General features: G+C 38.2%; 1 protein-coding gene across 9 annotated transcripts in view; it reads left to right on the top strand.

The window, feature by feature from the left end:
* The window catches only part of OGFRL1 (opioid growth factor receptor like 1), an 88,198-nt gene that overhangs the window by 31,522 nt on the left and 38,014 nt on the right, over positions 1-18,662 (top strand). For 3 of the 9 annotated variants that reach the window (XM_058834160.1, XM_058834163.1, XM_058834159.1), the window contains 2 exons: positions 7,232-7,417; positions 16,741-16,845. The exons of 3 other annotated variants lie outside the window; for them this stretch is intronic. In XM_058834160.1, coding sequence (XP_058690143.1) covers positions 16,843-16,845 — 3 coding nt within the window. In that variant the 5' untranslated portion in view covers positions 7,232-7,417; positions 16,741-16,842. Of the gene's footprint in view, positions 1-7,231; positions 7,418-16,740; positions 17,939-18,662 lie in introns of those variants that run through there. 3 more of the 9 variants (XR_009277121.1, XR_009277122.1, XM_058834161.1) reach the window with 3 other exon arrangements.

Below are 18,662 nucleotides of genomic sequence, written 5' to 3'. Positions count from 1 at the left end.
TTGGGTTTGGTTTTTGCATGTTTTGAATGTGCAAAAAGTGGGGGGAACATGACTTGCATAAGAGCCGTTGTAGAAACAAGTGTTTACGTGTAGGGAATTTGAGGGAGGGAAGTTAACAGAGAGAAACTATGAGCCTCAAGGGTACTTGTTACTATTAGAGCCAAGACTCAGGAATTAAAAAATCCAATTTAAAGAGTGCACATAAATTACCTCTTGTTTTAACCTGGCAGAGACGTGCAGTTGTATGGAACAAAATAGGAATTGTGAAAGGTTTCCTAATGAAACTCAAAAGCAAGGTGAAACATGCTTATAGTTTTTCTGTTTAATTAAGCACTTCATCAGGTTTGCAACAAACTTTGCCTTTCCTCTTGAGTCAGTGATTAGGCTCCTCCAGGAGAAACTTCTGAGACTACAAAGCTCACCTGAACTGAAGGGAGGTTCCAAGGCTTAGTTTAGGTATGAAATTAAGAGGTACTCTGAGTGCTTCGAGGGTTTCCTGTGAAGCAATTTACTTCACATTCTTTTTTTTTTTTTACATTTGCCACTGCTCAACTTGCAGACTTAGAGGCTGGTTTGTACTCTAGCTCCCCTTCAAAATTATATGATTTTCAGGATGCTGTCTCTCTGCTTTTTATTTCTCTTTTTCATATTAATATCCCAAGTTAACAAGCTGTCTATGTTAAGAAAACATAAATACTCAGAAAAAAACCTGTGTGCCTGTATTTCTATCGCTCTCTCAATTTTATTCAACCTGAGGTACGAAACCATACAAAGGAAATCCAAGAGTGTGGTAGGGTTAAAACAGAAGCTGAAACCTCAGAGCTGTGCTAAAATGGCCCTGTAAGGCAAGACAGATGTTCCAGTAAGTTATTTTCCAAACCATTGGCCTAAAAAGTTAATCTTCTGTTCATGGTTTTTATCTCACCAAGTTTCTTTTAATTATATAATTTTTAAAGTTTTTTTCATTGGTCTTAAGAAGATAACATGCACAGAGTTGATTGCATTTAGTAAGAAAATAAAAGAAATTTTGTAAGACTGTGCAATAAGCCAGTATTAAAATGATACACATTTTATTATTTATTTTATTATTTAGTTTTATTGTAATTATATTACATTACTCTTATGCAAGCAGGTTTTCCTGATACAAATTTCCACAGGTCAATGTGTGTTGCTTTGCTTACCTGAATATTTCTCACAGAATGGAAATCACAATGTCACTAACATTGAGTAGTTGTATGCTGAGCAAAAATTTTAAGTTAGGTTTCCTAATCACTTAACAATTCTCTTCTTAGTTTCTACATATTCTGGTATTCTCTTAATACATATTTTTGCTTCAAAGTAAGGCTTGTTGATTGTGGTAGGACAAGAAGCTCAATTTATAAACTCGCAAAGCTGAAAATTCTTGCTGTGACTAAATAATATAGATAATGTTTGGCATGGGAGAGTGGTTTTTTTTCCTTTTTTGATTGTTTTTTAACCTGTGCATTAATGGTCTGAAGTAATGCCTGCTCTTTAAGTAGCCTGTGGAACCTCTCTAGTTAATAGCTTTAATAGCCAAGTTTGTAAATGAACTTGGACACAGAGCGGAAGAAATGTTTATATGCCACATTCCTTGCTGAAACTAATTTCTACCATCTAGAAATCATAGATTTAGATATTTATTTGTGTGAAGAAGTTAGATAAAGTCTGCCATTAGAAGTTTCAAAGCAAAAACATCTCAGCCAGGGATGCTCTGGAAACACTTTCCTTTTGCAACTCTTGTAAAAAATCAGAGCTGGGGAGAACGTGGGGAGAGCCTGTGCTGTAGCACAAGGACAGACATGGTAATGCTTGTTTTGCAGAAAAGCTTTATTTAGCTTAGCAACCTCATTGCTAAATATTCCTTGTCACTTTGCAGCATAATCTAAGGAGACTAAAGCTATTTAGGAACAGAGGGAATGTGAATGTGAGGGGCTAAGAATCTGATGAGCATGAGAGAGGAGGACATTGAACCTTAATGATAGATTATTTTTTATCAAGATGTTTCTTGTTGTCCTGAGGCAGTAGAAGTTTAGGCCTATTCTTACAGCTTTGTTGGGTTTTGTTCATGTTGATAATCTGCAAATGAGGGCTATTTTGTGTGATTTTTTTAAATCAGGAAGGGCTGAATTTGTGTACCTGGACAGCTGGGGGGAATGTTAAATAATTATCCTTATCAGCCCGAAGTAGGTGGTTGTACTAGCAATTCTCTAGGCTGTACTGACATCTGGTGGCAGTTTATATGTTTATACAGTATTTGAAATATTTTTCATTCAAATATTGGCCAATTAATTCCCCATCTAGAATACGTCTGCTTATGTATTTTGGGCTGTTCCACCTGATTTTGTGGCTTATGTGTGGTGTCTGTTCTTTTCCCACTGTCTTGCTTCTGACTCTGGGGCAAAAGATTTAAAATTGTTGAAACTAATAATTCTTTTACCTAGCTTAAAAATGTATTGACTTTTTCAGATTGTTTTTTGTGTGTCTTACAGCAGTTATACGGAAAAGGAAACATAATTATTTTATTCTTTTTCTTTCCCTTCAAATATTTGCGAGGCTTGTGAAGAAAATGAATGCAGTAGTTTTCTTTCTTTGAAGCTGAAAGGAGAGCTGAAGGAGAACCCTGAGATCCACCTTCATTTTTAGGTCTTCCCCATCAGACAGAGACTCCAGGGTTCCTCTTTACATACCCATATATATAAATATATATTTCTAAAGTGGAGCACAGAATGTTTAAGATGGGAAGAAACAGAATTCATTGTCATGGTTTTGAAGTCATCTTAGAAACATGCAAGGCTTTTTTTTTGAGAAAGATGATAGCAAATCATTGTTACCAGGATCACAAGGTGTTGACTGAAACTGTGTGGCCTTCCAGGAACAGGCAGATGAGCAAGCAAACTTGGCAATTTTGAGAGTAATTGTTCTTCATGTAAGAAAACAGCAGTAGTGAGAGTTTTGTAGTTTCTGTGGTTACCACACTGATATGGAGACATAGGAAGGGGGATCCGCCAGACTCTAACTAAGCTCTAAGGATGCTTGACACTGTGACTGCTCCTTCCCAAGTCCAAATCTCAATTCTTCAGACTGACTTGGCTGTTACAGTGTATACTAGATGTTTCTTGAGGTGTAGCTGATCGGTGAAGGAGGTAAATTGGAATGTCTCCAAATGTCAAGACCACAGTCTCCAGGATTCCACCAGGCAAGGAGAAAAGAGTTTTGAATAGCTTGCAGTCTTCCCTGGGCCTCCTCCTTTTTTAGTTGTTTGTATTCAGAAGGGGGATTCAGCACAAGTGTTTTGCCCCTCAAGTGGGTCACTGCAGGTGGGTCAGGTAAGCCTCTATGTAGGCAGGTTAGCCTTCCCTCTGTGCATTATGGATTTTGAAAAAGATTTTGAGATAGTTTTAAATTTTTGTAAAAGGCAACGTAAGAGGCTTTCCTATATAAATAGTGTGTCATTAGTTTTGCTAATCACATAATATTTATAATATTCAGTGATAATTGCCCCCATTTTAATGGTGTGCTTGATGCAGAGCAGAAAGATTAGCTTTTTCAGAGGGCCATGAGTACACAGAAGGTAGCATAAAGTAAGCTCATCTTACGAACCTGTAGGGGAGTTAGACTTTGCAGTATATATAATTTTCTCCCTGTTTGCAAGCAGGGTAATTTTGCTTTATTTTATGGTCCTCTGCTGTTGGGTGATATAATTGAGTGATTCTGGCTATAACAAGTATTCTCTAAAGTGAGCAGTGAGTAATTTGTACATGTGGGCACCCAATTTATTGTCATTACCAGAAATTAAACATCTAACTTGCTACAAAGGGAAGAGAATATGTTTTCTTTTTAGTCCTTCCCTTTTGTGCTTAGTTGTAAAATAAAAGAAAATTAAAGACTAGGGTTTCTTAATAGTGGCATTTACTGGGCAACACACAGTCTCTTCTTTCCAGGTGATGGCAGGGCAGTGCTTTAGTTTTTGGTTGTTATTTTGTTGTTGTACTGCATTCTTTTAGCAGCTGCTTCTTAGATAATTCTCTGTACTACATTTTACAGTCATATCCCTCAAGTGTAGGAGAGTGAAGCTGAGGGAGAGCAGGTTTTAGGATCAGGTAAATAACTATGTCACTAACACCTTGCCTCTTGGAGATCTGGGGGAGAAAGCTTTTATTGCAGTACTTAATTTTTACTTTTGCGATAACTTTACTGAGACCATGATCACTTGTGTGGCTATCAGTGCCTTCCCTTAGAACCTTCAGAGGAAGAATTTTAGCCTAGCTTTGTGCAAGGCTTGCTGGCACATCACCAGCTGTATTTCTTAGACACCTACCAAAGGATGTGCTTTGCCCTGGAAGCTGGGGCAGGCAGGTTGCTGTATCTGGGTACCTAGGCATAGACAAGGAACTGTGCCTGGCAAGTGGTAGGCATTTCTTTTGGCAAGGGGGTGTAATATATGTAGCTTCTTATCCCCCCCAAGTTCATGCATCTTTGACTACATAAATATTAGTAAAAAGGGAGTAGCCACCTGAAACAATTTGGAAGTTAAAGGCAGTCAATAGAGAAGCAGTAGAAATACTGTGGACCTGTGCTTAAAATCATCATTTAATTGCTATCATGTTCTTCTGTCATTTGTTTTGACTGTATGCCCATTAGAATAGGAATTACTGTGTTGAGCATAAATTAAGTTCTTGCCAAAAGATTTCCTTAAATTGTTTGAAGTTACCTGGTGCACCTTTCAGAAGCACATCTGAAATATATATGCAAAACTGACTTCTGAAGTCCTAAGTCCCTTGTCTTATTCATTTAAATGCTAAAGCTGAAGAATATATAAGTCTCCAAAGTGTTTGGGATTCTGTGGGACCATAATATGTTACTTACTTTTTATTCTGATTTTTCATGTTCTGAATCTCCAAATTCTTTTTGCTTCATGTGTTTTGAGTATTTCCTTGTCACTGCATCGTTTGCCTTGAAAAGTTTTCTTCTCTGTGTGCTGACAGTATGTTGCCTGTTACAGCACTGGCTCTCGCAATTTTCTTAGATATGAAGCCCACAGCTCCAGCAGTTCATAGGCTTATTTTGAAAGCAGAAATTTTTCCTGCTGTAGACAGTTTTGTGGTTTTTTCCCTTCTACTTACCTTTTAGCAAATACAACATCAATGCTTTCTGAATTTTCATAGTTGTGTGGGGGTTTTTATATTGAGAACATACTAGGTTATTGGCAGAAGAGTCATTTTTTTGTTCCATGTGTTAAACTTGGAAGAACTGTTCTAATGTTAGAGTGTAAAGTAAGTTAATATTTTCTAAGTCAGCTGTCTGATTTTTAAGCCCTGAAATTCGAATTGTACCGAGAAAGTAATTATAAATAGCAGTTCTAACCAGTGGTAGTAAAATATGCAAACCAAGATGATATCATGATTGATGTTTTAAATATAAAAAAAATCATTGTAGCTCTTGCAGGATGAAAATAGGATCTGTTAGCAGTAGAAATATCAGACACCTGTCAGCTGAAGATTGAGTGTACTGTTATAAATTCTATCAAAGACTAGCACAGTATTATTTTTCAACTTTCTCTTGTAAAGGCCTGAAGTGCCTTCTGCAAATCATACTTAATCTGCAAAACCTCAAATGAGAAATGTAAGATCTCTTGCAGCAGTTCATGTGGGATTTCAAAACTGGCTCTGCCTCCAGGAGGACCTGGGACTAGATTACCTATTGAGGTGTTTACGCCTGGCTTATTCTGAGATTTACTCCTTTTCCTTGGTCTGAGAGAGCAGCAGCTCCATGATTTTATTTCTGCACTTTTGTTTCTACCGGTGGATTCATTGTTGAGCCAATGCCAGTCAGTTTCTCGCAGGGCTACCTGGCAATCTGATTGGTGTGGCTGCTTGATTAAAGACAGGGATTTTCCTCTTCTGTTGTATGCTTGACAGAGATCCAACCCACAGAACCCACAGACATGTAAAGCTGGTGGAGTGTTTGAGGAGAGATGCATCTTCTTAGTGCAGAACTAGCATAGGTTGTTTAACTGCACACTGGAGAGATCATTTATTGAGGACACATAGCATGAGAAAGAAAACTTTTAATTCTTACAATTTGTGCCTTGCCCTTGCAGTCAGTGTTCTTCTATAGAAGACTAAAAGGTAAAGATGATCTATCTGTGTCTTCAAATCTATTTCAACTTTAGAGCCTCCTGCAAATCTTTAGGCCTCTTTGTGAATGGCCAAGCAATGGACAGTTATGTAGTCCCCTTCTTTCCCCTCCTGCTGCTGTTGTGTTTCCTGACCAAATCAATTCCCTCCAGGCACTGCCTTTTAGATATCTATCCTGAATTTTAGAAGTACTGGAATGATATGTAGATAATGGTAGAGGAGAAAACTATGTAGTTACTTTGGTCCAAATAAAACATACTTCATGCCACAGATCAGCTGTTTCCTCAGAAAGCTGGCCAATACACTATGCTATAAATTGTGTTCATATGATGATAAGTACTGTACTAGTATTGGGGCAACCCTTCTATGGGTTGTGCTCTCAGCTGAAGCTCGCACCTTTGAACAGCAGATTAACTTTTTTTTCAAAGTACATCGCTGTGCTTCTATAACACAATTTGGGACCCTGGTTACTTGAACATGTTGGGTTTTTTGCATATGCATTGTTTTTTAAAGCAGAAAGTATTAATAATCTTCTCCCAAAGTTTTTCTTATGTTGTACTAAAACCTGTTTAAGTGGATTTTTTTCTCTTCTGAGGATTTTGACTTTTGTTCTACATGATATTTTTTTTCTTTTTTCTAAATGGATTATATAATTTTTAAATTTTATTTTGTTTGGGTTTTTATTTTCTTCTTAGAGATGATGCCTTCAAGGAAACTGAATACATAAAGTGTTTCTGAGCAGAAAGTACAATCTCAAATGCACCTAGACTGCTATTAACAGCTACATGTGGCTATTTAACCAAACTCTTCAATTTGACAAGCTATATCTTTAAAAGTATTCTTTTCATCACAGTATTCAAAAGTGTCCTTGAACCATCATTCCTCTGTTAATTAAAAATAAGGTAGATAGTGTAGGCATTCTGTGAGCCAGCACTCTAAATATCACTTTTAAATAGTGTTAAAAAGCTTCCAGTCCTTTGGAAATTACATGACAGCTCTTACTTGTAGAATGCAAAGACCGCTTTTTCTGCTATGTGCACTCATTAAAATGGTGAATTCTCTGTTTTGTGCAGACACAACGTCAAGACATGCAAGAGTCCTTTGGAGTGAACTGGCAGTAAGCCTTGCAGTACCATGGTGGCAATAACACTGGCTGTCCTCTGGAGATGCTGAAGCTCAGCCTTATTTTGAACTTCTTTCTTAGACCCTCCAACTTGTTCACAAAGGACTGCTACTGATTTGGATTCATATGGTCATGGGTATGGATTTTTTCCTCCCATTACTTGACATCTGCACGTTTCCAGCAATCAGTGATGAAGTCAGTACTAGGTCTGCTGACATTTGATCTGTTCCTGGGAGCTCTGAGTGACAGGTATTGTAAACATCCTACACTCTCAGCTGTGGAAACTAAGAAAGCTGGGAGAAGGCTGTTTACTCTCCCTGCCTTGGAAATCATCTGGAGAGCAAAGATGGAATATTATGTTGACTGTATTTCTGACAGCCTGTATTTCATACTTTACATTATGGTGTCAGTAAACAAATTATGTCATTATAACATCATTATATGTGATAACATATAATGTGATAACATCATCCATGTCTTGTGTCCAGACCAAGGTCAGAAGGGCTTTATGATATGCTTTAGCTATACTGCTGGCTTGAGGGAAACTTAAAATAGTAGCAATAATACACTGTAATGCTTCCATCCTTAAGCAGCAATTAAAAAAGACCTGTCACACTGTTTGTTTATAGGTAGTGATACATAAAAGTTGCAGTGTGAGCATCTTCAAGTTGACACATCGGTATTGTATTTAATCAAAATCACCCTTAAATGGTTGGTACTTGTTTTCTAAGATCTACTCAATTCTTGTTTTCTACCCAAAAGTGCTAGAAACAGAGGTTAGAAGGCAAAAAGGTTTTAGAGGAATTCGAATTTCAGTTTCTTTTCAAAGAAAATCAGAGGTGTCCACATCAACTCCGATTCTAAATTAAATTAGGATACAAAGGTCTTATACCTTATGTTTTCCACTTGGTGTTCCCTACCACTTGCCCCCCAGACTGTATTATACTTTGTGCTTTGTCCTGGCAATCTTTCTCTTCTTTCTTGTGCTTCTTTCATTCTATATACCGTAAACCAAATAGAATGTAGAATAAGCTGAAAAAATAATTTTCCTTTTAAATCGAATATCCTGCTGGCATGGTACTAAATACTCTTAAAGTGAGTTTTGCAGCTTTTCTTAAGCAGGGACTCTGGCAGAAAGAATATTGTTTCCTGCTTTTCTCTTTTTCCTTGTTTATGGGGAAGGGACACACCTTTTGATAAAGAAATTTTTCATATTATAGTTGAATTCAAAGATCACTGTCTAGTTTCTTTTGCAATAGCATTCTTATGTCTTCAGGTCCTACTGCTACAGCTTTTTAGAAAAGACATTTAAGTATAAAATCTTTGAAATAAGGGCTTTTAGAAGAGTTTAGTTTTCAGGTTTTGTAAAGGGATGGGAGTGCAAAGACAACAGGTAAAAGAATGTGTAAGGATTTGAAGTAGTTCTTACACAAAATGGAGAAAGAAAGAATTCAAACTTTCATGCAGAACTTAAAAAAAGTCAGTTTTTTGAAGTAATTATTTTTCAGGCTCTGTCTTGCTTCCCTGTTGGAAGAAGCAGTAAGAGGGAAAGTGCTGTAAGGGTCACAGTGCTGTAGTGAAGGACTAAATTGATAATTAAAAAGAAGGCTTATGATTTGTGTAGTAATTTCCAAGAAAAGCAGAGTTAACCCCTGCAAATGATTGTTTTAAGGAGATGTTAGCTGTTCAGACTAGTCAGACGATAGGGGGTAGCATTTCCTAATACACATGGTTCCCTTGGCAGACAGAGATTTCAGGGGATGGTGGAGCACAGTTACTTCCTCCACTGCATGACAATACTGATTGTAGACTGTGCTGTCTGGGAAAGACAACCTCCTGAAGGAGATAACTTCCTGAATTTCTGAGATGTGGGTTTGTATATTATTTTTATTTAGACATGCTTTGGGTTTGGAGTCATTATTTTGTGTCAATTGAAAATATTTCTCTATATTTAATATTACTTACTTATCACTGAATAGTGAAATTCCATCTTCAGTTTCATCCATATAAGACTCCAATAGTCCAAACTTTGTCATACGTTTTTCCTGGCCCACACTTTCCTGGCTTTGTACTGACATGATACGTTTAAACTGCAAATTAATTCAGTGGCTTGACCCCACTGAAAACTAATTGAGCAAAACAGCTTTTATGTGGATCAGCTGCTTACTCCACCACTGTCCTGTGGTCTAAAATGCTACTGAAAGTACTAGTTCCTTCAAATATGGCCAGTTTCCTGAAGAAAGAAAAAACCCCAGCATTTATTTTGAATAGATTATGTAATCCTAAAACAATAAAATAGTGAAATTACAGGATTTTGAATATTTTATTTGATATTAGTCTGTTGGTGCTGTCTGAACACTATTGCAAGCATGGTGTTAAAATAAATTCAGATTAAATTGTTTTAATTAAAATCTTTCGTTTTTTGAACACCATTTATGATTCTTCTGTAAAGATTTGTTGGTAAAGTCTAACTAAATTGTGTTGCTAGAAGGGAGTAACTGGTAATTTTTATATCTTCAGACCTTTAATTGTAAAGGTATCTTCTATTGTACCTGCACCATACTGAGCACTGTAGAAATTGCATCATTTCTAGATCACAGAGGTTTTTTTCCCCCCAAGGTATTGCTTGCCAAGACAAAGGCAAACACTGTGTCCTTTTCTCTTGTTAATCCCAGACTTCAAAGAGTTGAAGATTCTTTCCAGTCTATCAATTAAACATAGAATTTTTCTATTGTAGAAAAAAAGATGTAACAGGGCTGTTTCAAAAGCCTGTTGCCAGTAATGAGTTTTGGATTGGGTCCATGGAGAGGTAATCTGGATAGCTACCACCACAAGTCATCTCTGGGAAATTGCTGATTGTAGGCATGGCCTTTTTTTCTGGAAGGGTGGTTCTGCCAAGATGCAAAAATGACTTGTTCCAAGTGATTCTTGGCACTACCCTAGACCATATTATTCCTGCCTGTTACAGGTCAACGTGCTACATTGATTGTTTTGTTATGAGGAAAAGGAAGCTTCTTGTTAGCATGTTTCTTTATTTCTAACCTTTTGTCTTGGTTTGCTTGGGTTTTTTAAGCTACATTTTTGATTACGTAGTCCTTCAAGGTAATTGTCAGACATCCATTACATTTGGTAATATAGGGAGTGACCATGGGAAGGAAGAAAGAATGTGTGGGAGTACTCAGGCAAATCTGTTGCTTGTACTGAGAATGCAACCTGAACTTGAGATTTGCAAGTGAAATATTAGAAAAATATTGTACCGAAAGTTTCAAAGAGCTGCTAGTGAGGCAAATGAGAGGTGAAAGGAGACAAGAGGTAATTGACTTGGCATCCAAAGGGTGAAAAGTAATAAAATGTTGATTTTAAGTGTAAACACTTCCTTAATGATGCAGTGAAAGAAAGACGTAGTTTTCCTTAATGCTTATACAAAAGTCAAGTTCTGTTTTATGCAGGAAATCTCAGTGTCACTGATTCTGATTTAGTACAGGAGAATTCAAAAGTCTATGACAAGCTATTCTACTTTGAAGACCTATATCAAAATTGAAAAAGAAAAAAGAGTTTGCTTTGAATGAAGAAGAAGAAAAACACATTATGTGGACTTCAGTCATAATTTCCCTGAAATGAGAGATGGAGTTCTAGATCTGAGTTTTCTCTGTGTTGTGATTGAGATAAAAACATGTAAAAGCAACTGTCCTGCAGAATGCAAACAGGTGTGGAACATCTGCAGTACAGATATTCATTCACATGCAAATGTTTTTACAGCTTAAAAATACATTAACTTAAAATCTGATCAAACACTCCGTTTGATTCAGGTTTTCTTCAAAATTAGGTTCTGTTTTTAAAAAATCTTTTTATGTAAACTGATTCTCATAAAAATTATGTTCGATTAAATAGAATGCAAAAGCTGAAGTTTCTGTTACTCTTGTGAAGATTTTGGTTCTTGACAGCTCTGATGTGGGTTCCATCCAAGACCTACTTAGCTACAGTTAAGCTGTTGTTTCCTTGTTTTTGACCTTTGGTTTTAAGTATGTTAGCATGAATTAAATGAAAATATGCTTTTCTATCAAACACTTTATAGAATAAGCAAACTTCAGCTAAGCAGTGCAGTCTATAACTACAAAGCTGAGGACTTGCTTATTTTAAATAGTGTAATATGATAGCTAAATTATACCTTATTTAACTCTTCAAAAAGGAGAAAAGAGTGAGGCTGTGTTGCATAAGCCTTATGTTTGTAATGCTGAATTTACAAGAATATCCAGTTTTGCTCCTCCTTAAGTTAATAGGGGATTTATGGTTTGCTGCCTTGGTGCTGTTGTTAGACTGTTAAAATAATAATGCAGGGAGCTGGTCTCTAATCCTGATTTTGGACAGACTCTGCTTTTTCCATTGTGAAAAAGATGACACTTCCTCTGTAAAGGCAGAACCCCACGTTGTTCATCAGTCTCAATTGCAATAAAGTATGCTTTCTAAAATCATGCCATCACAAGCTGGTTTGTCTCATTGTGTTCCAGCCTTTCCTGTGATTTAGATTGCTTTGCCTGCTTGTATTGCTGGGGGAGCAGAAAGGATGTTACAGACCTACTGCAGGGTTATTGTAAAGGCTGCTGAGAACTCCTCCTTGTGCTTCTGTTGTGATGCTGTCCTCCTGTAGATGAGAAGAGGGCATACAGAACTTCTAGTGGTTTTAAGTGTGTGCTTGTAGGGCAGTCACAGTTTGTACAGGTGTACCTGGCCAGCTGAGGGGGTGAGATCTGCCCAGTTATGGCACCATGGAAATTGTCTCCAAGCCGTCCTTACCCTGCTTAGAGACCCTGGGTATATTTTTAGCTATGGGAGTGTCCAGCTGCCCTTGTTTCATTATTCAGTTTATGAGAAATACATTGGGGATTGTCACCAACCAAAGATTTCTGGGCTTTCCATCATTTGAAGGCTGCATTTCTCTAGCTGTTTCTGTATAGCCTAGAGCATCTGCTGGCTCAGGTGTTCTGAAAAAGTCCTGCTAAAATAACTCAGCTCTGATGGGCAAAGAATAGGTTGATGTTGACAAATGAAATAATTTCAGGATCTATGAAATTTGTTCTGTAGCTTGGCTAGAAATAGATGGCTCTGTATAGCTATGAGCTTTGTAAATAGTTGAACTTTCTGCAGCTTACCTAACTTGCAAAGTTGTTGAAGGACGTTGAGATGCCACCAGATTTTATGCTTAGTTCACAAAGTAGAGATGAAATATGCACAGTGGTAATTTTTTTTCTTGTATGTGACCATACTCACAGCATAGATATTAATGGAGCTGCTAATTAAGATCTTGCTGCTTGACTGTGCTCAGTTTAATGTGAAGTATTTAAAAGATGTGTAGACGTGGCACTTGGAGACATGGTTTAGTAGTGGAATTGGCAAGGTTAGGTTTATGGTTGGACTTGATGAAGACCTTTCTAAGCTAAATAATTCAATGATCCTAGGGCTCTAATTGATTAAAAGCTACAGTATGCTTTGTGCCTGCATGAAAGAGCAGATCAAATCTAAATTGAAATAGATCATGTTTTACTGCCTTGGGGTAATTGTGTGTAGCATAAAGCTTTTAAATTAGAAGTGACAAACCCAGTAGTCTCCGTTGCCACTCAGAGTAGGTGTGTGTCATAGTGTATAGATTTGCAAAAGCAGGAGGGACCAAACTTGCCTGTTCTTCGCAGAAGTCCTGACATTCATGAAAAGTGCCACAGCTCCTCAGGTCCATGGCTTGAAGCCTGTCGCGTTGACTCCTGGGGACCCTGGCCCTTCAGATCCCAGGAAAGGGTTCTCCAGAGAGTATTTATTACCTGCTTTCCCTGTTGAAAGTGAGAACTATGAGGTGCCTTTGTGATTAGCCTTGCTGAAGTTTTCATGCTCTTTTTAAAAAGTCTTAGCAGGTAACCAGAGGGGAGGTTGGTGGCTCTGTACTTTTAAAGACAAGCTCTACTTCTAAGACAGATCTATTTTCTGGTACTTGCAGTGGTAAATCTTATTCCAACAGTGCCTTTTCACCTATACTTAAAGGTTTTTCCTCTCCTGCAGAGGTAGAGGAGTGTGTTAGCCCAAATGCTCTTCAGTGAGGCTTTGCTGTCCTTTAGTTTGGAGATTCAGTTAGAGCTATGTGAACTTGCCACATCACATGGCTTGGAATAGGAGAGGAGCATGGCTAAAACGAAGAGAACAAAAGTAGTTGGATTGAAAATACCTGGTACGAAATTTCTATGAATTGCTGAGCTTTTCTGAGTGGGGAAAAAAATTATCAAAAATTAGGAGTATTAAAGACAAATCGATGTCTGAACTGTGAGATCAGGAAACTCGAGAGATAAACGGAATGGAAAGTTTTCCCTTAAGGTCCCTGTGGAATTTCCAAAGACAAATCTAAACGGAGAACAGTATGGATTTACATCTTTTTCTACAGGAACAGAATAATTATTTGCAGCCAGAAAAGAAACTCCAGGTTCTTGGCAGAAAAAGAAAGAGGTCTGGCTCAGAGACTTGAACAGAGTTGATTTGAAGTCTTTCAGGGGCAAGTGTAAGGTTTTTATATGTACAGTAGAACAAATTTGTGAAAATGCAGAGGTGGGAGATGAAAAACGTTGCTTCATACTTGAAAATACAAATACGTGGATTTTGTTTATTTCTGCATGCTCAAATGTAGTATGCCAAATGCACTGTTTACAGGAAGCAAGGTAATTACCTTTAAAGGAATGTAATATATTGCCGCTTCCGATTGCAGTCTTCAACTTAAAAACAAGACTTATTTTGAGTATTTTAACAAAAATGCCATTTCTATTTCACACTAGTCTGCAATGACAGGAGAGGTAGATGATGCTATCATTTCCCAGTTTGAGCAATCTAAAAAATATATGTGAATTTTAGGTGCAAAAAAGTTCACAATTATTTCTTGATTGCTGTGGGAAGTAGTTCTGGGGTTTGGGTTGTTGGGTGGGTTTTTTATGCTTTGGTTTTGTGTTTGGGTGTTTAAATGTTTTATGTTTTTTCCTTTTTTAGTAGATCATGTTGTTCTTTTGATCTGTTTGATATTGCTGGAATCATTTAAAGCAGCATTAGGCTGGTTTTACTCCCTTCCCCTCCCTCTCTCTCTCTCTCTCATCTGTATTTGTGCCTAGGGAAGCAGGAAGAGTAAGGATTTTGCTTCTGTCCATTTGAGTGAAGATTCCTGTGCTTTGCAGAGATTTTTGGTGAGGCCTTTGCAGGCTTTTGGGGGTGGGTACTAAACCAGCAATTAGTTCTGCAGTATGTGAGAGAGTGAGTCACGGACTGTGTGCTCTGAGGCTTGTACAGAGCAAGATTCACTAAGGCAGCAGCAGTAGACTGAGCTCTGCTTCCTCAAAGCCTTCCCCTCCGATACCCCTGCTAAACTTTAAAGAAACAGGACTGTCCAGATTAATTTCTCTTCAGATTAACCAGAAAGATGGAAAAATGCATATGGCTGTCACCAGTAGGGATAGTTCACATGGCTCTAGCAATCTAAGGCTTTTTAGTTATCTGCTCTTCTAAAGAGAATTTGAACTGAGACTTCAAAAGGTGAGCAGGGGAGAAAGCTTCACGTTTTCAAGCAAGGACATTGGCTTTTTTGTGGCCTGGCTCTGGAGACCTGCCTATACATGGGCTTATTCTGAACAGCTCTCCACCATGTCTCTGTGAGTAGAACAGGGACTTTGAAATACAGTTTCATATTTGTATAATCCATTGTATTTGAAATGCACTCTGCTTTAATACTAACAGACTTTAAGCAGAGACAAGTTCTTGACAGTTTGTTGAAGGCAAAGTCTTTTTGTGGAAATATTTTCTACTTTGAAAGGATTTTTTAGAAATGTGTTTGGATCCAGACTGATTTGTGTGTGAACAGAGAGGGCAGACCTGCAGCACAGGCACTGGGACTCAGGTGGGATGTGGGAGACTGAAATGCACATCTCTTACTTGATTCAAAAATGAAAGCAAGTCTTGAAATCAAATACTGTACTTGTACGCTATGAAGTCCTTGACATTCATCCTGCTTGAGAGTATGTTTTTCAAATTAAGTCATCCTAATTTTTCATTTCTTTAAATATAGAAGCATCCAATTACATTTGGGATACAATATTTATGTAGGAAAGGAAGGCTGAGGAAAGAGTTAATCAAGGGCTGGTCATGCACAAAAAAATGAGGCATTTTTCAAAAGGCCAAAAGGTATGACTTGATCCTTGCTGATGCTGACAGACCTGTGGAGGTCAACATTCAGCAGATGGGGCTCCACCCTTCTGATAACCTGCCTTTAAACTTCGTCCTCCTCCAGAGTAGTATTTTAGAGGTAGCTCTGTAAGGTTCATCTAGTGCTGTGGTATAGGGCAGGAGCTGTCTGTGTCCCTGCTGGTCCCCAGGGTGGCTGATGCAAAGGGACCAGAGGCAAAGAGAACAGAGAGAAAATAAGTCTGTGAGGACAGAGCAGAAAATAAGTTTAATAACATGGATCTATGTTTGGGGATTTTTTTTTAATTTTTTTTTTTTGTCACTGGGGACTGCAGGACTGACAGAGGCAGGGCCTGCCCCTGCTGCCTCTGGAATGTTAAAAAGTAATAATAAAAAACAGTCTTCAGTGCTGCTGCTGGTTTGGTAGGACACAAATTTGCTACTCTCCCTCAGCACTGTTCTCCATTCAGTTGAAAATCATCTTTTTCCTTGGAATTGAAAGAAATAAAATAGTTCCCTCAGTCATCTATGGGACCTATTGTCTCAAGACACAATCAGGTGCAGCCAGCCAGCCTCCTCTCCCATTGCCCAGCTACCCCACAGCCTTCATCTACCAAGGGACTCATCCTTTGGCTCAAATACATGAGGTAACTGCCTTATAATGACTTGAGGAGAAACCAGCAGTAATTGGAAGTAATGATCTAGTAATAAAGGTCAAATTTTTATGACTGGGGACATGGCCTAGCTTAATAACTCTTGTTTTCTGTTTCAGGAGAAGCAAAGTTATTTACTTCAAGGTGAATGCTGTACTCTGCTTTGTCCCCTTGCTTGTTTAGGATTTAGGCAATAGATAGTTAAGTCAGTCTGAATTTTTTTTTGTTTTTTTTTCAGCTAGCTTGTCTGTGAATTATAGCAGATTTGGCCTATTTTTGGAGGGGTTTGAGGCAGAGATGCTTACAACAGCTTGCAGAAAGGACAAGACTTGCTTTTGTAAAATTCTCCTTAATGTGCCAGCATCTGTGTAATTCAGTGTTTCTGTTATTTGGTCCATGGGTTTCAGAAACTTCTTTTTTGCCACTTGTCTCCCCATTTCTGGAGGTAGGGAGAGGTAAGACCTTCGAGCCTGGTGAAAGATTGAAAACAAAACTTTATTGTTTTCAGGTGAAACTCCAGCTGCAAGCTGCACAGCCAACAGAGGCTAGCAACAGTCACACCATACATCTTACTAGCTCTTTTCAATTTATTTTTGTCACCCCACAGGTGCTACCTTTTCCATCCCACTACAGTCTGGAAGAATTCTTTGATGAAAGACAACAAAGTACAAGATGATAGCATTATACCATCTGAGATGGCTTTCAAAGAATGGTATGAGACTCCAAATAATTCCTTTGGTGCAGGAAAGAGATATGTTTTATTTGAGGAAAGGTAGAAGACAACTCTTAAGCCTGGAGCTTTCAGTGACTATTTTCACCTTGCTGAAATTCAAGATAACTTTTTCTATAAAATTTTCTATATATTAAAATAAATAATAAAGATAAAGACAGTGCTGGGGGGTCTGTGGACGGCTTTACTTTTTATCCTTCTCATAAGTAAAGGTCAGTACTGTTACGTTAGAAGAAGGTGCAATGTGCTGGCTTGTCTGTCAGTGCAGTCAGTATTTCATTCATCTGCTTAGGCTTTCTGTCTGCAACCAGCTCAGTGGAGCAGTGTGGTTGTGTTGATTTCTGCCTGCAACACAGAGGGTTTCACTGGACAGAGACTATGCTATTTAAAGTTGAATCATCTTTATCATTTGAATGGGGGCAGAGGGGAGGAATGCAGAAATGCAATTCTGTGTGTGTCTGCTGGCACACAACTTCTGTGGCAGCCATTGGGAAAGCACATTTGTCTCAGGCTTAGCACCCTGGTCTTAGTGTGTCTTTCAACACAAGTACTGATTTTATTTTTTTTTCTTTAATTGTTATTCATGATTGTGGTAGGATTTTTGTTTGTTTAGTTGGGTTTTGGCGGGGACTGGTAGGTTTCTTGTTTGTTTGTTTTTGTAATTTCTCTAATGAAGCCTCAAGCTTTTGCACAGGATCAAACTTTTCTGGTGAGTGCTGCACTTTAGGCCTTCACACCTGAGAGTGGACTTACTGAGGGAGTGACCAGCTCTGCTTTCACTGTGAGCTTGGAACATTTGTAAGTAAGAGGGCTGTTAGAAATCAGAAGATTGGCTTTGTGCTATGTTAAGGCAACTGTAAGACCAATAAAATGAGCATTCACAAGTCAAGAAAATCTGGAATTGCAAAATGTTTGCTGTATCAACCCAGACACAGCTTGGCAGTAATTGCTGTTGTATATCTAAATTAAGCAATGAGGCTTCTGTGGTAGCAACTGCTATGAAAGACTTCGCAATGTACATGAGCTCCTCCAAGACCCAAATGCACTTTTACATTCAAGGGGGAGTTGTCAGCATTGAGATCCTCACAAACAAGCCACTGAGGCCCTGAATCAGCAAAATACTCTAAAGCATATCCTTAAGCACTTTGCTGTTGATGAGGGGAGACATAAGCTCTTAATTATTTGTGCTGAACCAGGGAGATGGGAGGCTCCTTGAATATCTTCTAAAACACTTAAACGCTAGCTATGCCCTGAAATGCAGAGCCTGAGATGCTGCTGCCTTACCCTCTCAAGCTCCACTTGTCCTCTCTGAATATGCTCACTAACCTTCAAGTAACTTGCCTTGCATCTGATTCTTTGTGGGAATTTTGCCTATCCCAAGTGTTTTTCAGTTTAGAGGAATAGGCATAATGCTGTATTCAGCTTTAACTGGAGCACTTCTGATAACTGTCCATCTTATTCAAATACTGCTGAGCATGGGAGTATTAAATAATCTGAAAGACAAATGGAGGATGAAGCCAGGAGGGAACCGACTTTGTCTTTTATTTTACATCTATATCAAAACCAGCTATTGGTAGATACTTCATCTCTATCAGCACAGCTAGCATTTTGGAGTTCACCACAGGAGGCAGAAAAAGGGAGAAAAGAATTCCCCATCCCCTCCCCAAAGCAGCAGGCAGCCGCAGCTGTTTTCAAGGAGAAGGTTTGTGTCAGCAGATCTTATACAGCTATGCTCAAAAAGTTCGTGTCAGCAACCATAAAAGCTGGCCCATCAGCATTTCTGTTTTATTCCATACACA

Source organism: Poecile atricapillus, chromosome 3, assembly GCF_030490865.1.
Source record: "Poecile atricapillus isolate bPoeAtr1 chromosome 3, bPoeAtr1.hap1, whole genome shotgun sequence".
Taxonomy (NCBI): Eukaryota; Metazoa; Chordata; class Aves; order Passeriformes; family Paridae; genus Poecile; species Poecile atricapillus.
This window is presented reverse-complemented; position numbering and strand designations above follow the sequence as displayed.